General features: G+C 36.1%; 1 protein-coding gene across 1 annotated transcript in view; it reads left to right on the top strand.

The window, feature by feature from the left end:
- Positions 1-14,776, top strand: part of LOC125226349 — a 38,195-nt gene extending 23,419 nt beyond the window's left edge. The window contains exon 4 of the mRNA XM_048130310.1: positions 13,881-14,776. Coding sequence (XP_047986267.1) covers positions 13,881-14,188 — 308 coding nt within the window. The 3' untranslated portion in view covers positions 14,189-14,776. The remainder of the gene's footprint in view (positions 1-13,880) is intronic.
- The last annotated feature ends 6,545 nt before the right edge of the window (positions 14,777-21,321 follow it).

The raw sequence follows: 21,321 nt of genomic DNA, 5'->3' as shown, positions 1-21,321 counted from the left end.
GAGAAGGTTCTCTATGTCTGAAATCCTCGGATTGGTGATGCCGAATTTCTGTCATCTTCATTACGTAATTAAGAATTTCGCATTATCATTTTTTTTAACCTATGACACAAAACGCAAACGATTGGGTGTTATAAGTTTGACGTGTCTGTCTGTTTGTGGATGTGTGTCTGTCTGTGGCATCGTAGCTCCCGAACGGATGAACCGATTTAGATTTCGTTTTTTTGTTTGAAAGCTGAGTTAGTCGGGAGTGTTCTTAGCCATGTTTCATCCGTTTTCACGTCGAGGCATGTATAGTGCTTTTCTCAAACATACAATGAAATAAATAAAAAATGCTCTAAATGACAATATTTTATAAAAAAAAGTTACTTTGCAGGCCTAGGCCTGAAAAATAATATGAAATCCCTTTACAGTCCTCTCGAGTTGTTGCGCCCAAAAAGCGATACTTCCCAGCCCATTTTAAGGAACGTAAAGACAATATTTCATTGCATGTTTGAGAAAAATATGTTTTCTCAAACATGGTATGAAATATTGATGTTATGTGCCTTATAATTGGCAGCGAAGTATGACGTTGCAGGTGCGGCTAGGACGATTGATAGATAATGGAATTTCATACAAACCTTGCAGGCCAAGGCCGGCAAAGTCTTCTTTTTTAATTTCCAAACACAGATAATTGTGACATAACATCCAGGTATTTAGCCAATTAAAAAAAAACTATAAGGGGCTTTATAGACGTGCCGACTGCAACTGGTACGGGCCCTAGACAATATTTGATTTTGGGTGCGTTTTCATACAAAAAAAAATTTTTTTCGTTTTTTTTTTAATTTTTTTTTTAATTTTTTGTTTTTTTATAGGCGTATACGGGGCATTATGGGAACGAAAATTCGATTATTTTTGCGCTACGACGCACCGTTTAGGAGATACAGCCATCCAAAGTTACTATTTTCAGTAGACTTTATTTATTTCATACCATGTTTGAGAAAAGCACTATACATACCTCGGCGGGAAATTTGTCCCGGCCTCTGTAGTAATGTACTATTTTGTTTATTTATTCAACCTGCCTACGCGTATTTTAATTGGAACTATATCCCACACATAACGGTGATCTATGTCCTATAGGCAGGACAAATGTTGTGTCTACAAGGTTATTTTGCAGGTCCGTCAATCGCTCGCGGTCGCGCGTTAAGTACCTACATGCTAGCCGTTCATTCGAATGAACAAGTGGCCGAGGCGCACCACGCGCCCGCCTGTGTAGTCGCGTGGCACATACCTACTATTCTTCTGAGTTTTGCGTAACTTATTAGTATTAGTTAAATAAAGCCTAGGTATTTGTCGTTTTGCGGGCAAGTGACTTATTAATAATCTGTGGTTATTGCCCAATAAATGAAGGTACAAATGGCGGATTTATTGCCGAGGTTCTAGAAGTCAATGTTACACATTTCGGGAGAACAACCCTCGACATTTTTAGTACACCTACATGTTTTTCTTATTTACTGGCCAAGGCCAATTTCTGTTCGAAGGCCACGGAAGCGGTAACTTCGTTTAGCGCAGCGGCCAGAACTGTGACGCTTTCCGGCCGCAGGGCAGAAAATTTAATTTTCGTGTAATATGATATCTGACTCTCATGAGCCTGTTTAATGATGCGTGTAATCACAAAAAGTCAGGGAACGTCGAGAGATATCCAGTCTACTGAGTAATAATCTGATATTACTTGATTACGTCTACTTACATCGTAAACACAACATTAACTAGTATAACATAAAGTCTACTTTTGTAATAAACGCTCAAATATTTCAGGTTAGATATGAGACGGTACGAAATTTTGATATATTGGCTGATGAAATGTGCTTCAGTATTGCTCGTATCGATAGGTACCTTTTTAATACAGTTGCTCAAAAAGTGCCCGTTTTTTGGCTGTTTAACGTGCGAGAAGTTTTTACGCACTAGTGCGTAAAAAGTATGCGTTCGCATTTTACGACTACTTACCGAGCTGTTTTAATATTAGTCTAGTTTACTAAGACGAAATAAAACTATAAACGTACTATTAAGGGACTAATATTATCTCAATTTAATTTAATTACATATTAATATTTTCGTTTAATATTATTAGTTTAGAAATATTATTAGTTTAGAACAGTATTAAGATATATGTATCTAATTTACATTTTGTAACCTCGCCGTAATAATAAATAATATTTAAAACATTGATATTTCCTATGTAATTGTTTACTTTTAGTTATATTAAACATAATTTATAAAATGGTTATCTTCAAAGATACGCCTTTGGGGCGAGGCTCCCCACAGACAGATCTCTTAAAAAAAACTTGTATGCAATACAGGGATTTTGTCACTGAAAAATACCAGTTTAAAACGGTGACTTGCTTATTATTTTCAGTGACAATTTTCTGAATTCGAACGCGTGAGACTCAAAAATCCCCGCAGGTGATATAAGTATATTATATATTTTTATATCTTATAAGGGCGTATAATTTTCTCCTAAAGAACTCGTTAATAATTATTTAAATTCGAGGTGAAGTTCAACAAAGCGGCCAAAAACTTTGGAGTTGTATAGAGAAAGGAGCGTTTTATGAAGAGACAAACTCCGCGTTACGCACGAGTACCTAATTGTGAAGTTAATGCTCTTCAATGTAATCACGATTGTCTGCCTGTCTCATTCATTCTTTATCAACAACAAGCAGATGACGGATTTTTATCAACAACCATTTAGATTACCTACGTTTACATTTTTACAACAAACGGACAAGCGATTTAATATCCACTAACATTCGCAGGTGAATTACTGAAGATTCTAGGCACCGTAGCGTACAGTCACGGACTTTAATTGTTGTTCCACTTCTAGCCGTTCAGATTTGAGGAGTTCGGTTCTGACCATCATCAGCACTTCCACTGCACCAAATGTCGCTGTTCTGGACGTAAGTGCATGCTGTTCTTATAAAAATAGCAAAGTCACTATAAGCGTGCCGTTCAGATTTGAGGAGTTCCGTTCTGACCATCATCAGGAGTTCCACTGCACCAAATGTCACTGTTCTGGACCTACGGGCATGCTGTTCTTATAAAAATACCAAAGTCACTTCACTATAAGCGTGCCGTTCAGATTTGAGGAGTTCCGTTCTGACCGTCATCAGCACTTCCACTGCACCAAATGTCACTGTTCCGTACGTAAATTCATGCTGTTCCTTTAAAAATACAAAAATCACCATATGTATGCCTTTCAGATTTGAGGAGTTCCCTCGATTTCTCCAGAATCCCATCATCAGAACTGGGTTCTGAGAAAAATGGGACCAATCTGTATGCATACACATTCAATCAAAAAAAAAATTTTCAAAATCGGTCCAGTAACGACGGAGATATCGAGGAACAAACATAAAAAAAAAACAAAAAAAAAAACATACAGACGACTTGATAACCGTCCTTCTTGAGAGATATAAGGCGACAGTTAAAAAAAAAAAGTGATTTATCTCGCGGAAATGCCCGACTGTACAATGTTTATTTGTAGGGTTGCGAAAAAAGCACGGCAGTTAGAAAAGTCCATTATCCACTCCGAAATTTCAAAAGTCCAACTCCCAAAATCTAAATATGTATGTTATGTGCTTGTTGTTGAAGGGTTTACGGGATTAATGGCGATGTGTAGGCGAATATTTGATGTTGGGTGTGGTTATCGACGTGAAATATTAATAACTAGCTTTTGCCAGCGGCTTCGCTCGCGTTAGAAAGAGACAAAAAGTAGCCTATGTCACTTTCCATCCTTTCAACTATCTCCACTTAAAAAATCACGTCCATTCGTCGCTCCGTTTTGCCGTGAAAGACAGACAAACAAACAGACACACACACTTTCCCATTTATAATATTAGTATGGATATTGTAGGGTACCGTCTCTATCTGATATATCGGAGTGGGTAAACTGCTTACAAATACGGGAACTCGCACTTTGATAATATATAGGCGGGCGTATTCCGATATTTTGTGCACTCTTTTCCCACGACTGCACAGTGTTCTTTCTTAGTAACATCGCAATGCTCGTTCTTATTAAGTCTTCATACAAAGAATCTTTCTCGGTTTGACCACTGCAGGGAATGCATTGCAGTGAAAAGGCCCCTCGACTCGCGCGATGCTCTTTGCTTATTAAAAAGGAGAGAGTTGTCGTGCGTCTTCAATCATGACACGTCATTGGAAAATAACCGCTACGGCAACGCAGTAGCACATTTTTCAGTGGAACCCGCGGTCTACATTATTATGTGGGAGTCTATTACGAAATGGAAAGTTCAAACTCTTCAAAGTGTTGGGTTGGTAAATAAGATTACTGGAAGGATGTGTGTGCATTATTTCCAATTTTACTTGACCTAGATATGATTCTGACGTATTGACGATGAATTGAGTATTCAGATGCGTATTCGTTTTCGGAATCGCTGATGAGTTTTATCAGGATTATGAGATTCAAATGGAATGAGATTTGATTTATATAAATTACTAGCTTTTGTCCGCGGCTTCGCTCGCGTTACAAAGAGACAAAAAGTAGCCTATGTCACTTTCATCACTTCAACTATCTCCAATCACGTCAATTTATAGCTCCGTTTTCCATGAAAGACGAACAAACAAACAGACACACACAATTTCCCATTTATAATATTAGTATGGATTATTGAGATTGTTATTATATGAATACATATATTTTGACGACCGGTCTGGCTCAGTTGGTAGTAACTAGTAACCCTGCCTGCTAAGTCGCGGTCCTGGGTTCGAAGGCCGATAAGGGTATTTAATTGTGTGATGAGCACAGATATTTGTTTCTGAGTCTATTTATCTATATAAGTTTATCGTCGTCGTCGCTAGCACCCAGTTTGGGGCTAAGTTGGTCTGTGTAAGGTGTCTCCAATATTTATTTATTTCTGTAGGTATAACCTGGGGGCCGATTTTTTTAAACTTGAACCACTCGATTTCGTGATTTTTTTTAAATAATATCTCCGCTACCAGCAATGTCAAAACGAAACGACTAGTCAATAAGTACTAGATTCCAAAATTCTGTCGCTTGTATTTCAAAAACCATTTCACTATTTTCTTCAGTTGTTCAGATCAAATGGCAAAATCGTGCACTCGAGATTCAAAAATCGGCTCCCTGGGAGTGTTCCAAATTACTCTTGACGATGCGATGACATGCCATATCCGTAACGTAAGAAATGTGGATGTATTAATTCGTAATTTGCTATAGCGACCAAGCAGGCAATCATGATCGCGCTATAAATGTTATAACATCAGGGCGTCCCTATCGCATTTACAGATAGTGCGATAGGGACGTAAATAAAAAAAAAATATACGAACGTAAAAGGATCTCTGGTAAACGTCTTCTTACCACTAAATCAGGCAGGCAAGCATGGTCGCACTTGCCTGCCAGTTCATGTCTTACTAATAAAATTGAACTCTGAACAAATTACCATGATTTTATTGATGACGGTGACAAGTCTTATCTTATCAAGTTATCAGTCAGGAAAAGTAAAAACATTATGTCCTATAATATTTATTATTTTATAGGTGCATCGGTAGGTATTTATAGCCATGTACTTGAACCATGATTAATGACCATCAGTGTGCACGTACGATCATCTATCAAAAGGAAAATGATTATGAAGAAATCCGTACAGCGTAAGGGCACGTGAAAAACCATTATTGTACTAACGCCGATATTTTTTCGAGGTTCGCGTAAACATAATACTTATTTGTTATTATCCAAAAGGATTTAGACGCGTGTTGAAAGATTAACGGGAAAGGGTGCTTAAAAGTAAGTGTTTCCATTGTATACTTTTTTAACAAATACAAAAAGTTGGATATGGGATCGCAACAGGATCAAAAATATAAATTTGGATAAAGTTGCATTTCACCCACAAGAGTGCCAAGTAATTTCATTCAAATTTTACCTTGATTTCCGAAGCTGGCTTGCAGAATCGACCTTAAAATGTGACGTTATGTGGGTAAAGGGACATTATTGTCGATGGCGCTTACATCCCTCGTCGTCGTATTAGTACATATAGGAACGATGTTTTAGATTTAGTATTTTCCTTGAGTTGGTGCGGTGAAAAATTATGTTTTTCACTCGATGGCAAAATTTGTTTAACCTTTTTGCCCTGAAACCCTAAGTGACCGGCCACACCAGAGCGTCGCGTGTTGGTCCGCGCCACGCCGCTTCAGTGTAATTCAAAAAACGTCTCCTCAGTACATTTTGTATAGGAAAGACGTAAGACGCGCCCCAGGTGGCGTGGCGGCGGCGGGGCGCGCGCCGCGCCGCTCGGCGGCGCGCTTTACGTCCTTCCTATACAAAATGTTGAGAAGACGCTTTTTTTACACTCAGGTGGCGTTTTGCGCCGAGACGCAACCTGATGTGGCCGGTCCCTAACAATGCTCAAAGTTCACTTTCAATTATGGCACGTGCGGTTAAACAATTTTGCGCCTTTGTAAAACAAATACCTAACTAATTGTTACCTAAATGATTACTATTCCGTACCAAGAAATTCTTAAGGAACTCGTCCTGTATGGAAGTGAGTGCTGGGCCACCAAGACGAATGATGAGAGAAGACTGCATGTGAATGAAATGAGAATGTTGCGATGGATGTGTGGTGTGACAAGACTGGATAGGATTCGGAATGAGTATATAGGAGGAAGCCTGACAGTAGCGCCAGTGACAGAGAAGTTGAGAGGAAGTAGATTAGCATGGTATGGGTATGTATTTAATGCGGAGGGATGAAAGCAATGTTATAAAACGAGTGGTAAATATGAAGGTGGATGGATACAATGGTAGTGGAAGGACTAAGAAAAGATGGATGGAATGTGTGAACAATGATATGAGAGTGAAAGAGTATGGAAATGACGGCTGATAGAGAGGAATGGAGGAAGATGATCTGCTGCGCCGACCCCAAATAATGGGAAAAGGGCAAGGGAATGATGATGAAATTCTTAAGGAACGAGCAGCCAGGCTTGATTGTGTTCAGATTATGATGGATGAGACGAATGTGATGAAAAATCTTTTTTTGCGTGAAGCACACTGTTTTGGTTCAAGCCAAGCGTCTATAGTTGTATCTCAGTTCATACAGAATGATTAATTAAATAATCACCTGTAATAATTTTCGTACTGAATATTTTGATCAAGCTAGAACAAAAACGTTCACTATGGAACTAATCTTAAAACACTAAAATATATTACGTCGGAAAATATCAAGGTTACCTACATTTTTGAAGAAATATGTAAAAATTAAATGCCGCGGCCGTTCCCTTATCTCCGAAGCTTATGGACAAAAATTACGAATTTTTCACAAAACATTGGTATTGTTCTCTTTATTACAAAAATCGTCTTCTCTTGGAAACTTTTTTTTGTCAGTCTTTCAGATTTTAATTTTAACCACCCCTGTGGATGTTCATAACATTATGACGAAGAGATTTACGTAAAACACCGTCTTTCAAATACAATGTTTTCGGCGTTGGTTCCATATCAGAAGGGTTCTGTAGGTGACATCGCAAGCCTCCTTGTGCTTACCGTGGGACTTGGGGCCGGTTGCATCAAACCAACTGTCACCGTTAAAGCGTTCGTTATATGTTATTTTGTATGAGAAGTTCCATAGACGTCTGCTGCGTGACGATGATGTGTCTGTCAAATGTGGTTGATGCAACTGGCCCTTAAACAACATCTGTAAGAAGTTCGCTATAATATGTATTTATTACTTATAAATAAATATGTTACGTGCGAGTGAAAAGTTTAACTTATTCAAATATGAACCATTTATTAACGTGCACTTAATTGACAACATTTCATATTTTCGACTACTACTTTTTATTATTTGGTTCGAAAGAACTGAATATTTAAAGATACACGTATTTTTTTATTTTTCCCAAAAACTGCTATTTTAATGCGAAATTCCCTTTTTATTACTACTTCGAACAGAAAGAGCGTAAGTTACAAACGTCAAGACACAGCTTCGTGACGTCACATGTGTTGTTTCATACACCTAAGAAAACGACAAAATCATTCCTAAAAAAAAGTTTTAACAGTCAGCTTAAACAGTCCGAGATGTCTGACTGTCAAGTGTCACTGTCAACAAAATATTGAATAACTACGAGCTATGGAATGTAGAAGTATAAGGAGAGAAATCTGTCAAAGTAGAACAGTCGAAAATGACGTGTCATTCCCTTATGTATAGGTAGTTTCAACTCAGTTGAGGCCACGCACACTACAACACTGTCATGTAATGAAAACGAGATTTTGAAATTAGTGTTCTTACTGTGTACCGACTGCAGATTCAACAGTGAATTGCAAGAAAGACCAAAAAGTTTCTATTAACTATTTTGTTAAGAATTACGTCTATAGAACAATTTTCAAACAAAACAGAAAATAAAATATCTCGTATGTGATTAATTAATTGTCAGATTATGATTGTAATATTAATCGCAGAAATCAAAGATAATCCATACTAATATTATAAATGGGAAAGTGTGTGTGTCTGTTTGTTTGTCCGTCCTTCACGGCAAAACGGAGTGACGAATCGACGTGATTTTTTAGGTGGAGATAGTTGAAGGGATGATGAATGACATAGGCTACTTTTTGTCTCTTTCTAACGCGAGCGAAGCCGCGGGCAAAAGCTAGTATGTAATAAATTTCAATTTCAATTTATATCGATAGCTGAATACTTATTTGGAAGTGAAATTTCATATGAGATATAAAGTTCACCGGATAATTTAATTTAATAAAATAATATCGTTTGTCCTTAGTAAAATTTTATTCGTGCCACCGCGACTTCTATGTCTGTTTATTAGGTATTTCGTTATCAAACCTCTTTAAATATGATTGAAGTAACTAGCACTCGTTACATCGTAGTCATACCTATTGACAACTGCGTTTTCCAAGAGATAAACCGAAAACCAAAACCTTATAATCAATCCGATGCCAAGTGACGGTGGTTTATTAAAGGATTTGTTCATTATTTTTTACTGCTTTTAATACCATTAATGATAAGTATATCAATAAATAATAATGTTTTTCAAAAATATATTCATCGTTTTTTTTTACATTCACTCACTCATTTAATAAAGTTATTTATTAATAAATAAAGTTATTATTTCATTCATTCATTTTTTTGCAATCAGTACTAATCTTCATTTAGCTGTGTGTGTTATTATTCACTTCAACCTCCGTGGAATTACCTATACCTACCTGCAATTGCAGCGCCTGCACTTCTGAAACTTAAAGCTTTCGCTCCTTACCTCTAATCTCCATACTACGAGCGGTGATAAGTGTCACAGTCAAACTCAAGTGACATCCCTAACCGGAAGATTTTTTTGTTTATAGTGGCAGCTCTGAATAGTCTGAATTGACTATGTGACTTTACTTCCCCTTTAAACTATTTTTAAGATTTTTTTACTAAAAATAAGGAAAAAAATATAAAAAAATATTTTTGTGATCTACTTTTCGATTTAAGGACATTGAAAATTTTGAAACGTTGTCAATTATTGAGGCATTGTAGGTACTAAGGATGCTGGCGATATTTCCTCGCTCTATCGCAATGTTGTGATACTTGTGATTGTTGTGATAGGAAGTCGCCAGCTCTCTGGTAACGTAACTAGAGATGGGTAGTGGGTAAAAACCCGCGGGTAAATACCGGGTATTTACCGGGTTTTTACCCAATGCACCCGTATTTACCCTTTTACACCCGAATGAGTGGGTAAAAACTTTTTAGAATGTAAAACGTATTTTAATTAAGGTTTTCGTTATTATTTTACTTTGATTTACTTCGTATAACATTCTTTGATTCAAATGAAGTAAAAATACTATCTGAATTCTTACTTAATTGAAATTTAGTGTCCAGGTGCTCTGGGCAAAGTTAGATGATAGTGTAATAATGTGCTAACTCGAAGCTTTACTAATGCTTTTAGAAGACTTAGACTACAAGCCGGATAAGTAGAACATAACAGGAACAGTAAAACAAACAGTCAATAGTGTTTAAGTTATTATTTATTAGGTAAGTACAAAATAAATGTCATTTATGAAATAAAGAAATTGTTTATGATATAGGTAATTGAAACATACCTAATCAAGAAATTAAGAATCACGAAAAAAACATACAGTAAAAAATAGGCGCATGGTTTAATAAAAATAATAAAATTGTATTTACTGGCACCGCTGATTCAAGATCGATTTCACTGGCAAGTGGCAAATATCCATAAAAGTCCAATAGATAACGTTAACTTCAAAGTCCATAAACAAAACAAGTGTCGAAGTACGACGTGATGTGATACATTAAGTAAAACGGGAGCAAGTAGTTGTGTGCAGGTCAGATGACAAATAGCAACTGACCTCTCTTGGGGGATCCTAGAGATTTTTTTTGCAAGTTAAGAGAATCCTAGCTACCCGCCTTCTGATTGGCTGCTAGGTATGCTCCAATAACAATAGGTGTCAATTTTAAATACCATGCGGTTCAACGTAGCTGTTTGATAAGATGTAGACGATTTTTTTACAATATAAATCCAGTTTTAATACCAGGTGGTCTAATGAGCGGTATTTTGTTTGATATCCGACTCTTTATGATTGTTCTGTACATTTTTCAATAGATAGTCTTCTATTACTACAATAATATCAGTATAAACTAAGTTTTTAATCATATAGAAGTCATCCTATATTATGGTTTTTATAATAAAAATATCATTCGTGTCGCTTAGAATTATACAAAAATAACCATTTAATAATAAAATATAACGTGATGAAAAGATAAGTGAAGGAAATATCATTTTATTTTAAATTTAATTCGTAATAGTTTTTACCCACCCAATCGGGTATTTATGGGTATTTACTGGGTACTTTGGGTAAATACCCGGTATTTACCCGGTATTTACCCACCCCTACCCATCTCTAAACGTAACGAGTATGACAACCAGGCGCTTCGCGATTTCTGTGAAAAACGTTCGCGCTGGGAACCCACGGACCACGGACCTAGAGTTTCAATGAATTATACAAATATTGTCCCGCTATATTTGCCTTCCGAAAGTATTATAGTTCCGAATGCAAAACATGCACATGTGACGAACGTACCATGAATACAAATCATAGGGTTTTTGGCATCACCTGTGCACAAGTTTACCCCTACAAATATTGCGACAGGTATTTTGTTACCAAGGTAAATCGTTAATAATTATATCTGCCTGTATATCATTAGGTACCTATTTAAATAAATGTAAACAAAATCTACTCTCGAAAGTTTCTTTAGACCAGTTGAGGGTAAATGAAAAGATTATACGACTAAAAAAGGTGGTTAAATTCGCTTGGTTTAGAATTTGGTTGGTTAACAAACAAAATGTAACTACCTTATAATATACAAATTATTTATTTGAAAATTTAAAAATATTTTAAGCGGGTTACTCACGTATTAAGTCGATATAGCGTTCGACATGTTTCGGTTCAATGTCGAACGCTATATCGACTTAATACGTGAGTAACCCGCTTAAAATATTTATAAATATGTATGAGTCTCACGGGAGTTTTATAGTTAAAATACAAATTATTTGTTTACATTTTTATATAGGTAAGTACCTACCTAGTATAGAGTTTTTTTATTATTATTATAAATAGATGGGCTTACTCTTGTCCACGGGCTAGCCAAAGGCAAAGACGCGGCCACGATGGAGTGAGCTCGCCCAGAAGATGCCTGTTCACTCTTGAAGGTTATTGGGTTATATGAGTTCGGAAATATAGCCGCCGGCAAGGAATTCCACTCTTTGGCAGTGCGCATAAGAAATGAAGTAGCAAAACGCTTTGTGCAAATTCGCGGAATATCTACCAGGTAAGGATGGAAACTGGCCGTGCGTCTAAGAGTCCGATGGTAGAATGGGGACGGTGGAATAAGCTCGTGCAGCTGTAAAGCTGTTATGGTATGTTTTGCTCGCAATACAGCTATAGGCAAGCACTTTAAATGATATCCTTTAGATGTCTAGAATCTAATGATATAAATAATATAATTATGTTTGAATTTAGAATTAGCTCGAATGATATCTACACTCGGTATAAATAAACGCGTGTTATACAAGCATTACTGGATCTGCCCTAGGTTGTTGTGAAATATGGTTTTGTTTGTTCAAGAACAAAATTGAAGGAAATTAGAACGAAACAAAAGATAACAAGAGTTTTGAATGATTCACGGTTATTTTCATTAGACTTATATTGACCGGGATATAGGCCGTGATTACCTTTTTTGATTTTTGTCGTGCTCCCGATATTTCGACGCAGTTGCATGCATCATGATCACGGAACGGATTTTTCCGAAAATATCCACTATTAAAGTAGAAACCTCACGCATCTAAGGGTAAATAATAATACATACCTACTTCAGTACTGTTTCATAAAAAGCGGTCAGATATATGACACTTTTTGCTACACTCGCATCTTGGAGGCAGAAAATGTTATATGAGGGGAAAAAATAAACGAGGGGCGGCCGTCACTCTCAGATTTGCTTTCATACTTAAACATTGATTGATTGATTGATTTGATTTATTTGCTAAAATGAAAGCACAGGTACATGTATGCAAATACAGTTTAAAAATCCTTATACTAATATAACAAAATTCTTAAGATAAAAACCAAATTTAAGTATATTAAACTGATTTCAAAATACGTCAGAGATACAATGACATTAAGACATATTTGTCAAGTCTTCATGTTTAGACATAACTACTACTAAAATTTATTTTGTCCATTAATCGTTAAAGAAATGTAATATATCTAGTTTAGCATCTCAAATGATATGAATGTGATCAGCCTCAACTCTGTTAAATTTTTCATACTTATTAGTACCTAATATAGGTACGAAGGGTAAGGCTAAGTGAACCACATAATACATATCTGCTTTCCCTACATCTATAAATTTCAACAAAACATACTAATTTTATATTAATAATGATGAACTAATTCAATAATAGATCAATCTGATAAACTAAATGTCGGTAAAGGAAAACTTTTACACGCAAGTCACGCAGCCAGAGTTTTTTTTTAATTCAGAGACAAACTAGTTTTTTTTCAGGCTTCGACCTAGTTCGGGAGATAGGTATTACTTTGGACCTTGGTGTAGTTGTTAATAGCCTAATAATAAGATTTCTTTTGTCACACTCGCTCGTAAACGGTGCTATTACATGCCTGCATACTGATACGTAATGACCAATTTTGCGGCACACGGGCGGTAAAGTTTATGCCTGGCTGGGGCTTTCCACGAACTGTCAAAAATTACAAGATTTCGAAATATCAGCATAGGTATTTTAATACATTTAGTTTTAAATTTGTTTAATACTTCGCGAGTGTGATGGAAAACATTGTTTATGATTACGGGCGTCTCAAGGATTACAAACTCGAGTTATTAAAGCCAAACGGCCTCTCTTTTCGTAATCCTCCCGCCTCTCCGCCCTTAATACAAAATGCACTATTATACCTATATTTATATAATGTCGTAAAGCTATACTGTGTTAGGTTTATAATTTTTTTGTATATTTCTTGTCTGGTATTGAGGTACAAACAGCGATAAATGCTCACGCCTAAAAATGACTTTTTGGTCATCTGAAGCTCACGCTGATGTCAATAATATTTATACCTACATTATTTAACATAATATCTGCTGAAAATACGCTTCTGCTACAATTTCGGCATGACGTAACTTTTAATTTTGTTTCCAAAATTTAATATTTTTAGATTTTAGTCACTGATGACACGTTAGCGTGTATATCTGTAATAATTGACGGTAAACATGTAATTTCCATCGCGTGACTACCACCGCAATTTACTTGCCTTACTCATAGCTTGACCTTACGAATGACATAGAAACTAAATCTTGTCTTATTTTCTGTTTCAGCTCCGCTGTACTTGAAAGCCACAATATTGGAAGCCAACAAGGCGGAGTGTTATTGGAAAAGTGACAGATTCGTTCCCACTATATCGGCCAGGTGGGACCCGAAATCTGCGACGGTAAAGCTGTCGGTGTTCAGAGCCAGTTTGAGCAAAGTCAGCATTTATATTAGCCTCGGATGCAAGACCAAGATGGCAAAGAAGGAAATACTGGGGAAAGCGACTATTGACGAGAAATCGGTTAATGCGGAAGCGTGGAACGAATGTTTGCGGCAACCAGGCATCCCTAAAACGTTTTGGGTTAACTTTGAGTGAATGAAGAACGAACTTTTTTCGTTTAAAATCTCCGTCCTTAAACCTCTTGTGATAATGTGAGGTTGTATTTTAACTGACGAGTAAAAGGGACATTACAATATTATATGCAACTAACCGAATATCTTTAAGATTAATATTTGACAATGATTATTAAGAGACATCACTCTGTATATGATACTTATGATGAACGGGTAGATTGGGAAATGAATAAACAGTTTGAAATAAACATGTTCATAATAAACATATTTAATAACAGAATAAAGTAAATCAAAGCATGTTCTAAACAAACATAATTTGATGTAATGTTTATTTTAATACATAATTACTCTTAGACGGTTATTACACTGCTGCTACCGAATTTCGTTGTGAAGTACGGAGCGAATTGCGGCAACGACGGCACACTGATGGTTGCAAGGTGACATTTATTATGTCACACTGTTATTGCCTCTTCCCATGAAGAGGCGAAGTCATTATACACCGTGTTTTTTTTTGTTTTCAGTTAAATTCGACTCGTAGCTAGGTTCTGCATATCACTTTTAGTTAAATTCGCAAAAAAAAAATTTTTCATCGTTTTCATACATAATAAATGAATTTATTAGTGTGAGAGACCCTTAAGAATTACATTCAAGTTATTGTCGAGTGATTGACGGAACATGTCAAAACAAATAACATAAGGGATTGGTAAAGGCTGTTACATACGTGTTCAGTATTTCTTAATTTTTTTAATAACTCGATGACCGTGAAAGTTAAGACGCTTGTTTCTTAGAGAAATTAATTGTATTTGATCTAAAGAATCTTCCCTTAAAGTTAACGGAATTCAATAAAAACAGGATGAAGAGAGTTACTGTCAAAGTAAAATGTGTAATCACAGTGCAAAGAATGCCATCTCTCGGCACAAGCTTAAAACTTTTGAATGACGGCCTGATAATCTCTCGAATTTAACTGAAAACAAAAAAAAACACACCTATAATACTCGATCCTCTTAACAGGAAAATCCTCATTTTGAACCTTTTATGTCTTGGAATTCCAGTACCTATTTAAGACGTAATATTTTCACGGTAGTAGTCGCTAGGAGTACCATTGATCTATATAGTATATCTATGACTGGAGATGAGCTTTTGGTAGCTGTCGGTAGAGCCCTGGAGTATCAATCCAGTAGCCGTGAGTTCAAGTCCCACCCATGGTAGTGATTTTTCCCCCTGAAATTCAATTTCAGTTTATAATATTTTAGTAATATCAAACCACAGAGAACCTCCTATAGAGTGGCAGTCTTGTATATTTGGTTCGCGATACGAGTCACCACTGTTTGGGGTGCGAGGAGCGGGCGGGGAATGTGTTAAGCGCGCTGTGATTGGCCGTTTCAAGGACGGCCGACAGTCGCGCCAGATGAAAAGGGACAGAAGTATGACTGTCCCTCTACTGACGCGTAAGTGGCCAATGTAAGTTGACCTATGCCGGCTCTGAATAAATTATAAATATGACTTATTTGTGGAATGTAATGCCGTCTGTTTTTAAATTTGAGCTTCTTGTTACCTTTCCACACCATTTCACACTACAGGTGGACATCTTTAAGGCATCAAAATACCCTTTTCCAATTTTTTTGTGCGAAAAACACGCGCTGCTTTCGGGTCTGTTACTTGGTCGATACTGATCGGGCACGGCGAGCGCCCGCGCTTATATCAGTGCAAATACTAGGAAGGCTGGCCACCGCGAGTCGTCTTGTAATAGATGTCTATAGGGGTTGGTCTGTGTATCAAACAGATTTCGTAAGCAATTTGAGAGAAAACTTAACATTAACTAAAGAAAATTGCAGCAAAGGACCAACTTTCGTGATGGATCACGCGAAACCTATAAGTGCTAGAACCAAAGTGTCAATGAACGATTTGTAGTAAATTTATCAAGGATTACTTTTTTCCTACACGCTTTTTCTGTATCTACAACGGTTTTGTCAGAAATCGCGAAAAACCGCATTTTCGGCTATTTAAGGGGGGGAAGAGGGGTGACGCAGAGGGGGGAAGGATGGGGAGGGTTGATGAAAAATAACTTCGGCCTGTAATGTACATATCCCAATCAAAAAAAATCTTCCATTAATTATGCCAACATTTTCATACATAACTTTCCAGAAGCAACGGACTAATTGGATAGTTTTGAATTCTGAATAAATATGGAAGATGTAAATCTAGTTTTAAGGAACTTATTAAAATAACCAAATGATAAGAAAAGTCCAAGATATGAAAGACGTGAATCTCCAGAGGAGTATTTGTATTAAAATTCTAAGTAAAATATTCAACAGAGCTTTCTTTGACTTGAAATCTGCGTAACGGTATAGACGGTCAATGCTTTTTGGTTGTGCAATGTGCTTGGCACTAAATAAACCACGCAAAATTGAAATTTTCAGTCAATGTTTGTTTAAGCGTTATGGCTCGTTAATGATGCTGCCAACGTTAATACCTCTGCCACACTATGCTCTTCACCCTGCCCTTCGCACTGCTCCTAATCTTGCCGCGATGTTGCCCTCTCGGGCCCCACACTGCCTTACTCGCTCTAGGTTGTTGCCGGCCCTTTGACTCGCGCCAAAAAATCGACAAAATAGGGAGCGGTAGGCATGACGAGGGAGCATGACGAGCGGCATGACGAGTAACGCGGCCACACTATGCCTCTGCCTACTTCCCTCGCTACTTCCCACGCCGCTCGTCGAGTGTGTAGCAGAGGTATATGGTTTAGGAAAGCACATTTTTTTTAGTGCCAAGATTTGGTTGACCGTCTATGTTGGCAGCGATTCGAAACGTTATTAAAAGGTCAACGTTTATGAAGTTTTAACGTTTAGCTACTTCAAACTTGTGAAGGCGAAGCTATCAAAATTGCTGCTAACTTAGTTTGGTGTGACTCTACATGAAATTAGGTCCAGTAATCGTATTACACGCTATATTTCCTTTTATTACATACGATGCTTAGCAACAAAAAAAACAGTGTGCCGATTTTTGAAATTCGAAAGTGCTGACTGTATTTTTTTGTATTTCGATCAATTTCTTTTTTTCACTTCATTATTAGCAATTTAAAATTGGATTCATTGGATTCCCAATTTCAAACGCTCGAAGCTTAAAAATCGATTCCTGGTTTGGAGTGGATCTCGCATTACATTGTTGGTTCATGTTAGGTATAGTAGGAGTGTCTACTTCATTAGGTAAGAAATGACGTTTCCTAAATGTGTTAAAATTTTACAGAATAGAGCATTTACGAGTACCTACCTGTATTAAACGCTGAACGTGATGAATGAATTAATGAATAACTCATAACGCGCCAATATGATTTGAAAATACGAATCATGGCACGCGTGTTTGTGAAGTCCACGATCCACATGTCGTCGTCGAACAAAATATGTGTACAAACAGTATTTTATCGAATCAGTTTGTTGACAGAATTGACTTCTATTGCGCATTCATTTCCACCCTTTTCATATCATACTCGAAACCTATTGTATGATGCACAAAAGTTTGTCATGTCGACTGCCATGTAATACGATATCGAAATAATTTGATTATATAAATGTATTGAGGTGTTCACGTAGTGGCATACAACGTGAACACCGAACAGCATATTTAATAGAAATGGAAACACGTTCCAATTATATTGAAACACGTGCTTCTAGTGGACAATGTGTGACAAACATAAATGACTTCTATTTGGCAACTGATTTAATTAATTTGAAAGCTGAACATAGAAAAATGTTTCATTGACTTTCATTTTAATAGTACGGACTTTATTTAATTAAATATGTTTGCTTTAATTATTTACGACTACACCAATTTTTTTTAATTGCCGCCTGTTCCGGCCAGTCGCCGCAAAATGCGTCGAGGTCATATTTACGCTAATCTACACCAATAAAGAAAGCATTATATTCAGGGCACCTGTGCTTGCTGAGCTGAAGTCCTGGGTTGGAATCCCGATAAGGACATTTATTTCAGTGATTGGCATAAAAATTTACCTGAGTCGTGGACTTTTTAAAATATATTTTGCTTATTACATATATATATATCATTGTCTGAGTACTACCTACAACACAAGTCTTTACTTATACATAGATGCGTAAGGTGCCTCGACTGCAGAATCCATTTGTTGAAGATGTGTTATTGTGACGCACAATACAATTTGGCGTAGTTCAATTTTTTTTTTAATAACCCATGTATCGCCGTCTCATATTAAAGGCCGGCAACGCACCTCCAGCCCTTCAGGTGTTTCGGATGTTCATGGGCGGCAGTGGTCGCTTACTCTCAGGCGCCTGTCTGCTTGATTCGGTCAAGTTGTGTTCGAATGTATGAGAAATAAAAAAAAAAACAGCTAAACTTTAATGTAGTATGGTAAGTAATGGTAAGTGCTTAAAAAAATGCATATAACCTTTTTTGTTCAAAATTTAATAAGAATTAATTCTTTCATAGACATTATTTTCCTAATTCTTATAGTTTTCTCAAAAATTAAGAAAAACCATAAACCGGGACCTATTTCGTGCTAAAAGAGGGTGTTGCGGCAGGGGGACGGTAGGGAACGCTAGTGTGCGCAAATCACTATACCCTAAGCCCCCTAAGGTATCAAACCGCAATACTTTTCATTTGGATTTTTTTTTTTTCAAAAAACACAGCGACCGCATCAGCTCGTTAGCGTATTACATAACAAAAACTTATTAAATTGAAATATCATGCAATTGAGTGGATATTAAATATATCGATAGAGCGGGAATTTCCAAATATAAATTATACTGAGTCGTGTAATTACTAAAATATTACTAGTAGCATTTAATGATAAATAGCAATCAATGTAAACAAAATAAATGTTGAATTGGATGAATCACTGGAATCACATAATTAAGACATTATTTTATGCAGTATTAACATATTAATATGTAGATAGGTACCTAAATATATTCAATACCTATTTAAAATTAAGGTACAGCGAGACAAATCTCGACTGTGGGGCAATTGTAACTCATTTTTTCCATTATGATGTTGAGTTCTACATGTATCCACTGAACACGCCTACCATATATAACCGGTGGACACTCTATTTAATAATGCAAACATTGTAAAGACATGGAAAAAATGGACCAGTAAAGTTACAGTGACGACCGGTCTGGCCTAGCGGGTAGTGACCCTGCCGGCTAAACCGCGGTCCTGGGTTCGAATCCCGGTAAGGGCATTTATTTGTGTGATGTTCGCAGATATTTGTTCCTGATTCATGAATGTTTTCTGTGTACATATAAGTATATATATCTATATTAAATATATCGTTGTCTGAGTACCTACAACACAAGCCTTCATGAGCTTAATGTGGAACTCAGTCAATCTGTGTAAGAATGTCCTATAATATTTATTTATTTATTATTTACATTTGCCCCCAGTCGGGATTTGCCCCGCTGTACCTTATATAAAATTCTAACAACAGTACTACAATAAATAATTTTAATAAAAGAATGAGTAAATTGTAAGATGACAATGGAAACTGACTAATGTTAAATAATATGATAATAACTTCACAAACATCTAATTTATCATTGTGAGTAATGAAGTGTCTTCGTAGTCTTAAGTGCCTTCAAACGTGGCAACTTTACCTTCTGAGGTAAAATAACCATAATTATTATACTAAACTGTTATAGACTAAATAATCTTAAAAATATGAATTCTAAATTGGATTTCTTTAAACCATACATTCCTTAATATCATTATATGAAGTATATTTCTAAGGGCAAAAATATATTAAATAAAATAAAATTTATAAATTGAAATAGATATCATACACGAAAGAAAAAAAAACGACTAGGCCCACTGGTGGCCGAGCCGGGAATCGAACCCGGGTCTTCAGCTTACGCGGCTAACGTCTTTACCACTAGACCACCCGGCAGGGCTGGCGCGTTTTATATATAGTAGTGCGACTACTTGAAAAAAGAACAAATTAAAAAAATATTCAATAAAATAATTTGATTTGTTTCCTAGTTGTAAAATAATATTTGTTTTAATTTATAATGAGCTGATTCTATACTAGACCTATATACTTAGTAAAGTTACCTGAGAAGGCAAAGTTGCCTCTTTTGTTTGACAGTAATGTTGTGTACTTATTGTCATCGTATCTCATCAAATAAAGAGTTTAAACTGATTTAAGAATGCAGTGTAATTAAATGACGACATTGTAATAACATTTTTTTATTCAATTTGTAGCACTTACGATAATATTAATACTTAAGGTGCATTAGGGTAATTCCGAATGACAGAAATGGTGAATGATGGAAATAATGGTGATTTTTATGCGACTTTAGAAATTACCCTAATGCACCTTACTTCAATATTGTTTTACATGACAAAATAAATTATACACTCTTGTATCGGTTTTCTTTATTTTTTACTCGTAAGCGAAAATATTCATATTGTAGTAATTTATGAAATTTGGTTGAGCCCCTTTTCTTACAGGCGAGTTCATAAATATGTGGATATTTTTTCGCCTTATTGCATAGAGTTAAGAGGGCTATCAAGTGAAAAATATTGAAATCGCAACCAAGCGCTTAATCATACCGTGTGTGGTATCAAATTACCTCTAAGATCGACTAATCCAGCACTATACGCGGGTTTTCCTAAACGTGCATCAGAGAAAAAATCGTAATTAATTTAGTGAGTAAGTTTTCAAAAATCCAGTCTGATAAGTATCAAGATAATAAGATGCTCTAAGTGAAACTTGAATTAAATATATCTATTAGATAACGGAAAGTGTAGTATTTCACCGACTAAAACTATCAATTTTACATTATATTGACGTTTTTCTCGAAAGCTGAAGAAATGTATACATATTTATGAACTCGACTGTACAAGAAACGCTCATATCAGCCGATAAGGATCAAAAAAATCCTTCCGCTCTGTAAAGAATACGTAGTCATACAGTGTGTTACTACCAAGTAGGCCTTTTTTAAAGCAGCGTAATATAACATGGTTATTTAATTAAACCATGACCTAAATTTAATTAACAAGTAAAAATTTTGATTTATAAACTTTCTAACAAAAACATTATTGCCAGCAATGTACAGCGCAGACACTTGTCAAATGATAATGACAGCTCATAAGTATTAGCGACGTGCTAACTTCGTAATCGAAGTG

Source organism: Leguminivora glycinivorella, chromosome 5 (genome assembly GCF_023078275.1).
Source record: "Leguminivora glycinivorella isolate SPB_JAAS2020 chromosome 5, LegGlyc_1.1, whole genome shotgun sequence".
NCBI classification, from domain to species: domain Eukaryota; kingdom Metazoa; phylum Arthropoda; class Insecta; order Lepidoptera; family Tortricidae; genus Leguminivora; species Leguminivora glycinivorella.
This window is presented reverse-complemented; position numbering and strand designations above follow the sequence as displayed.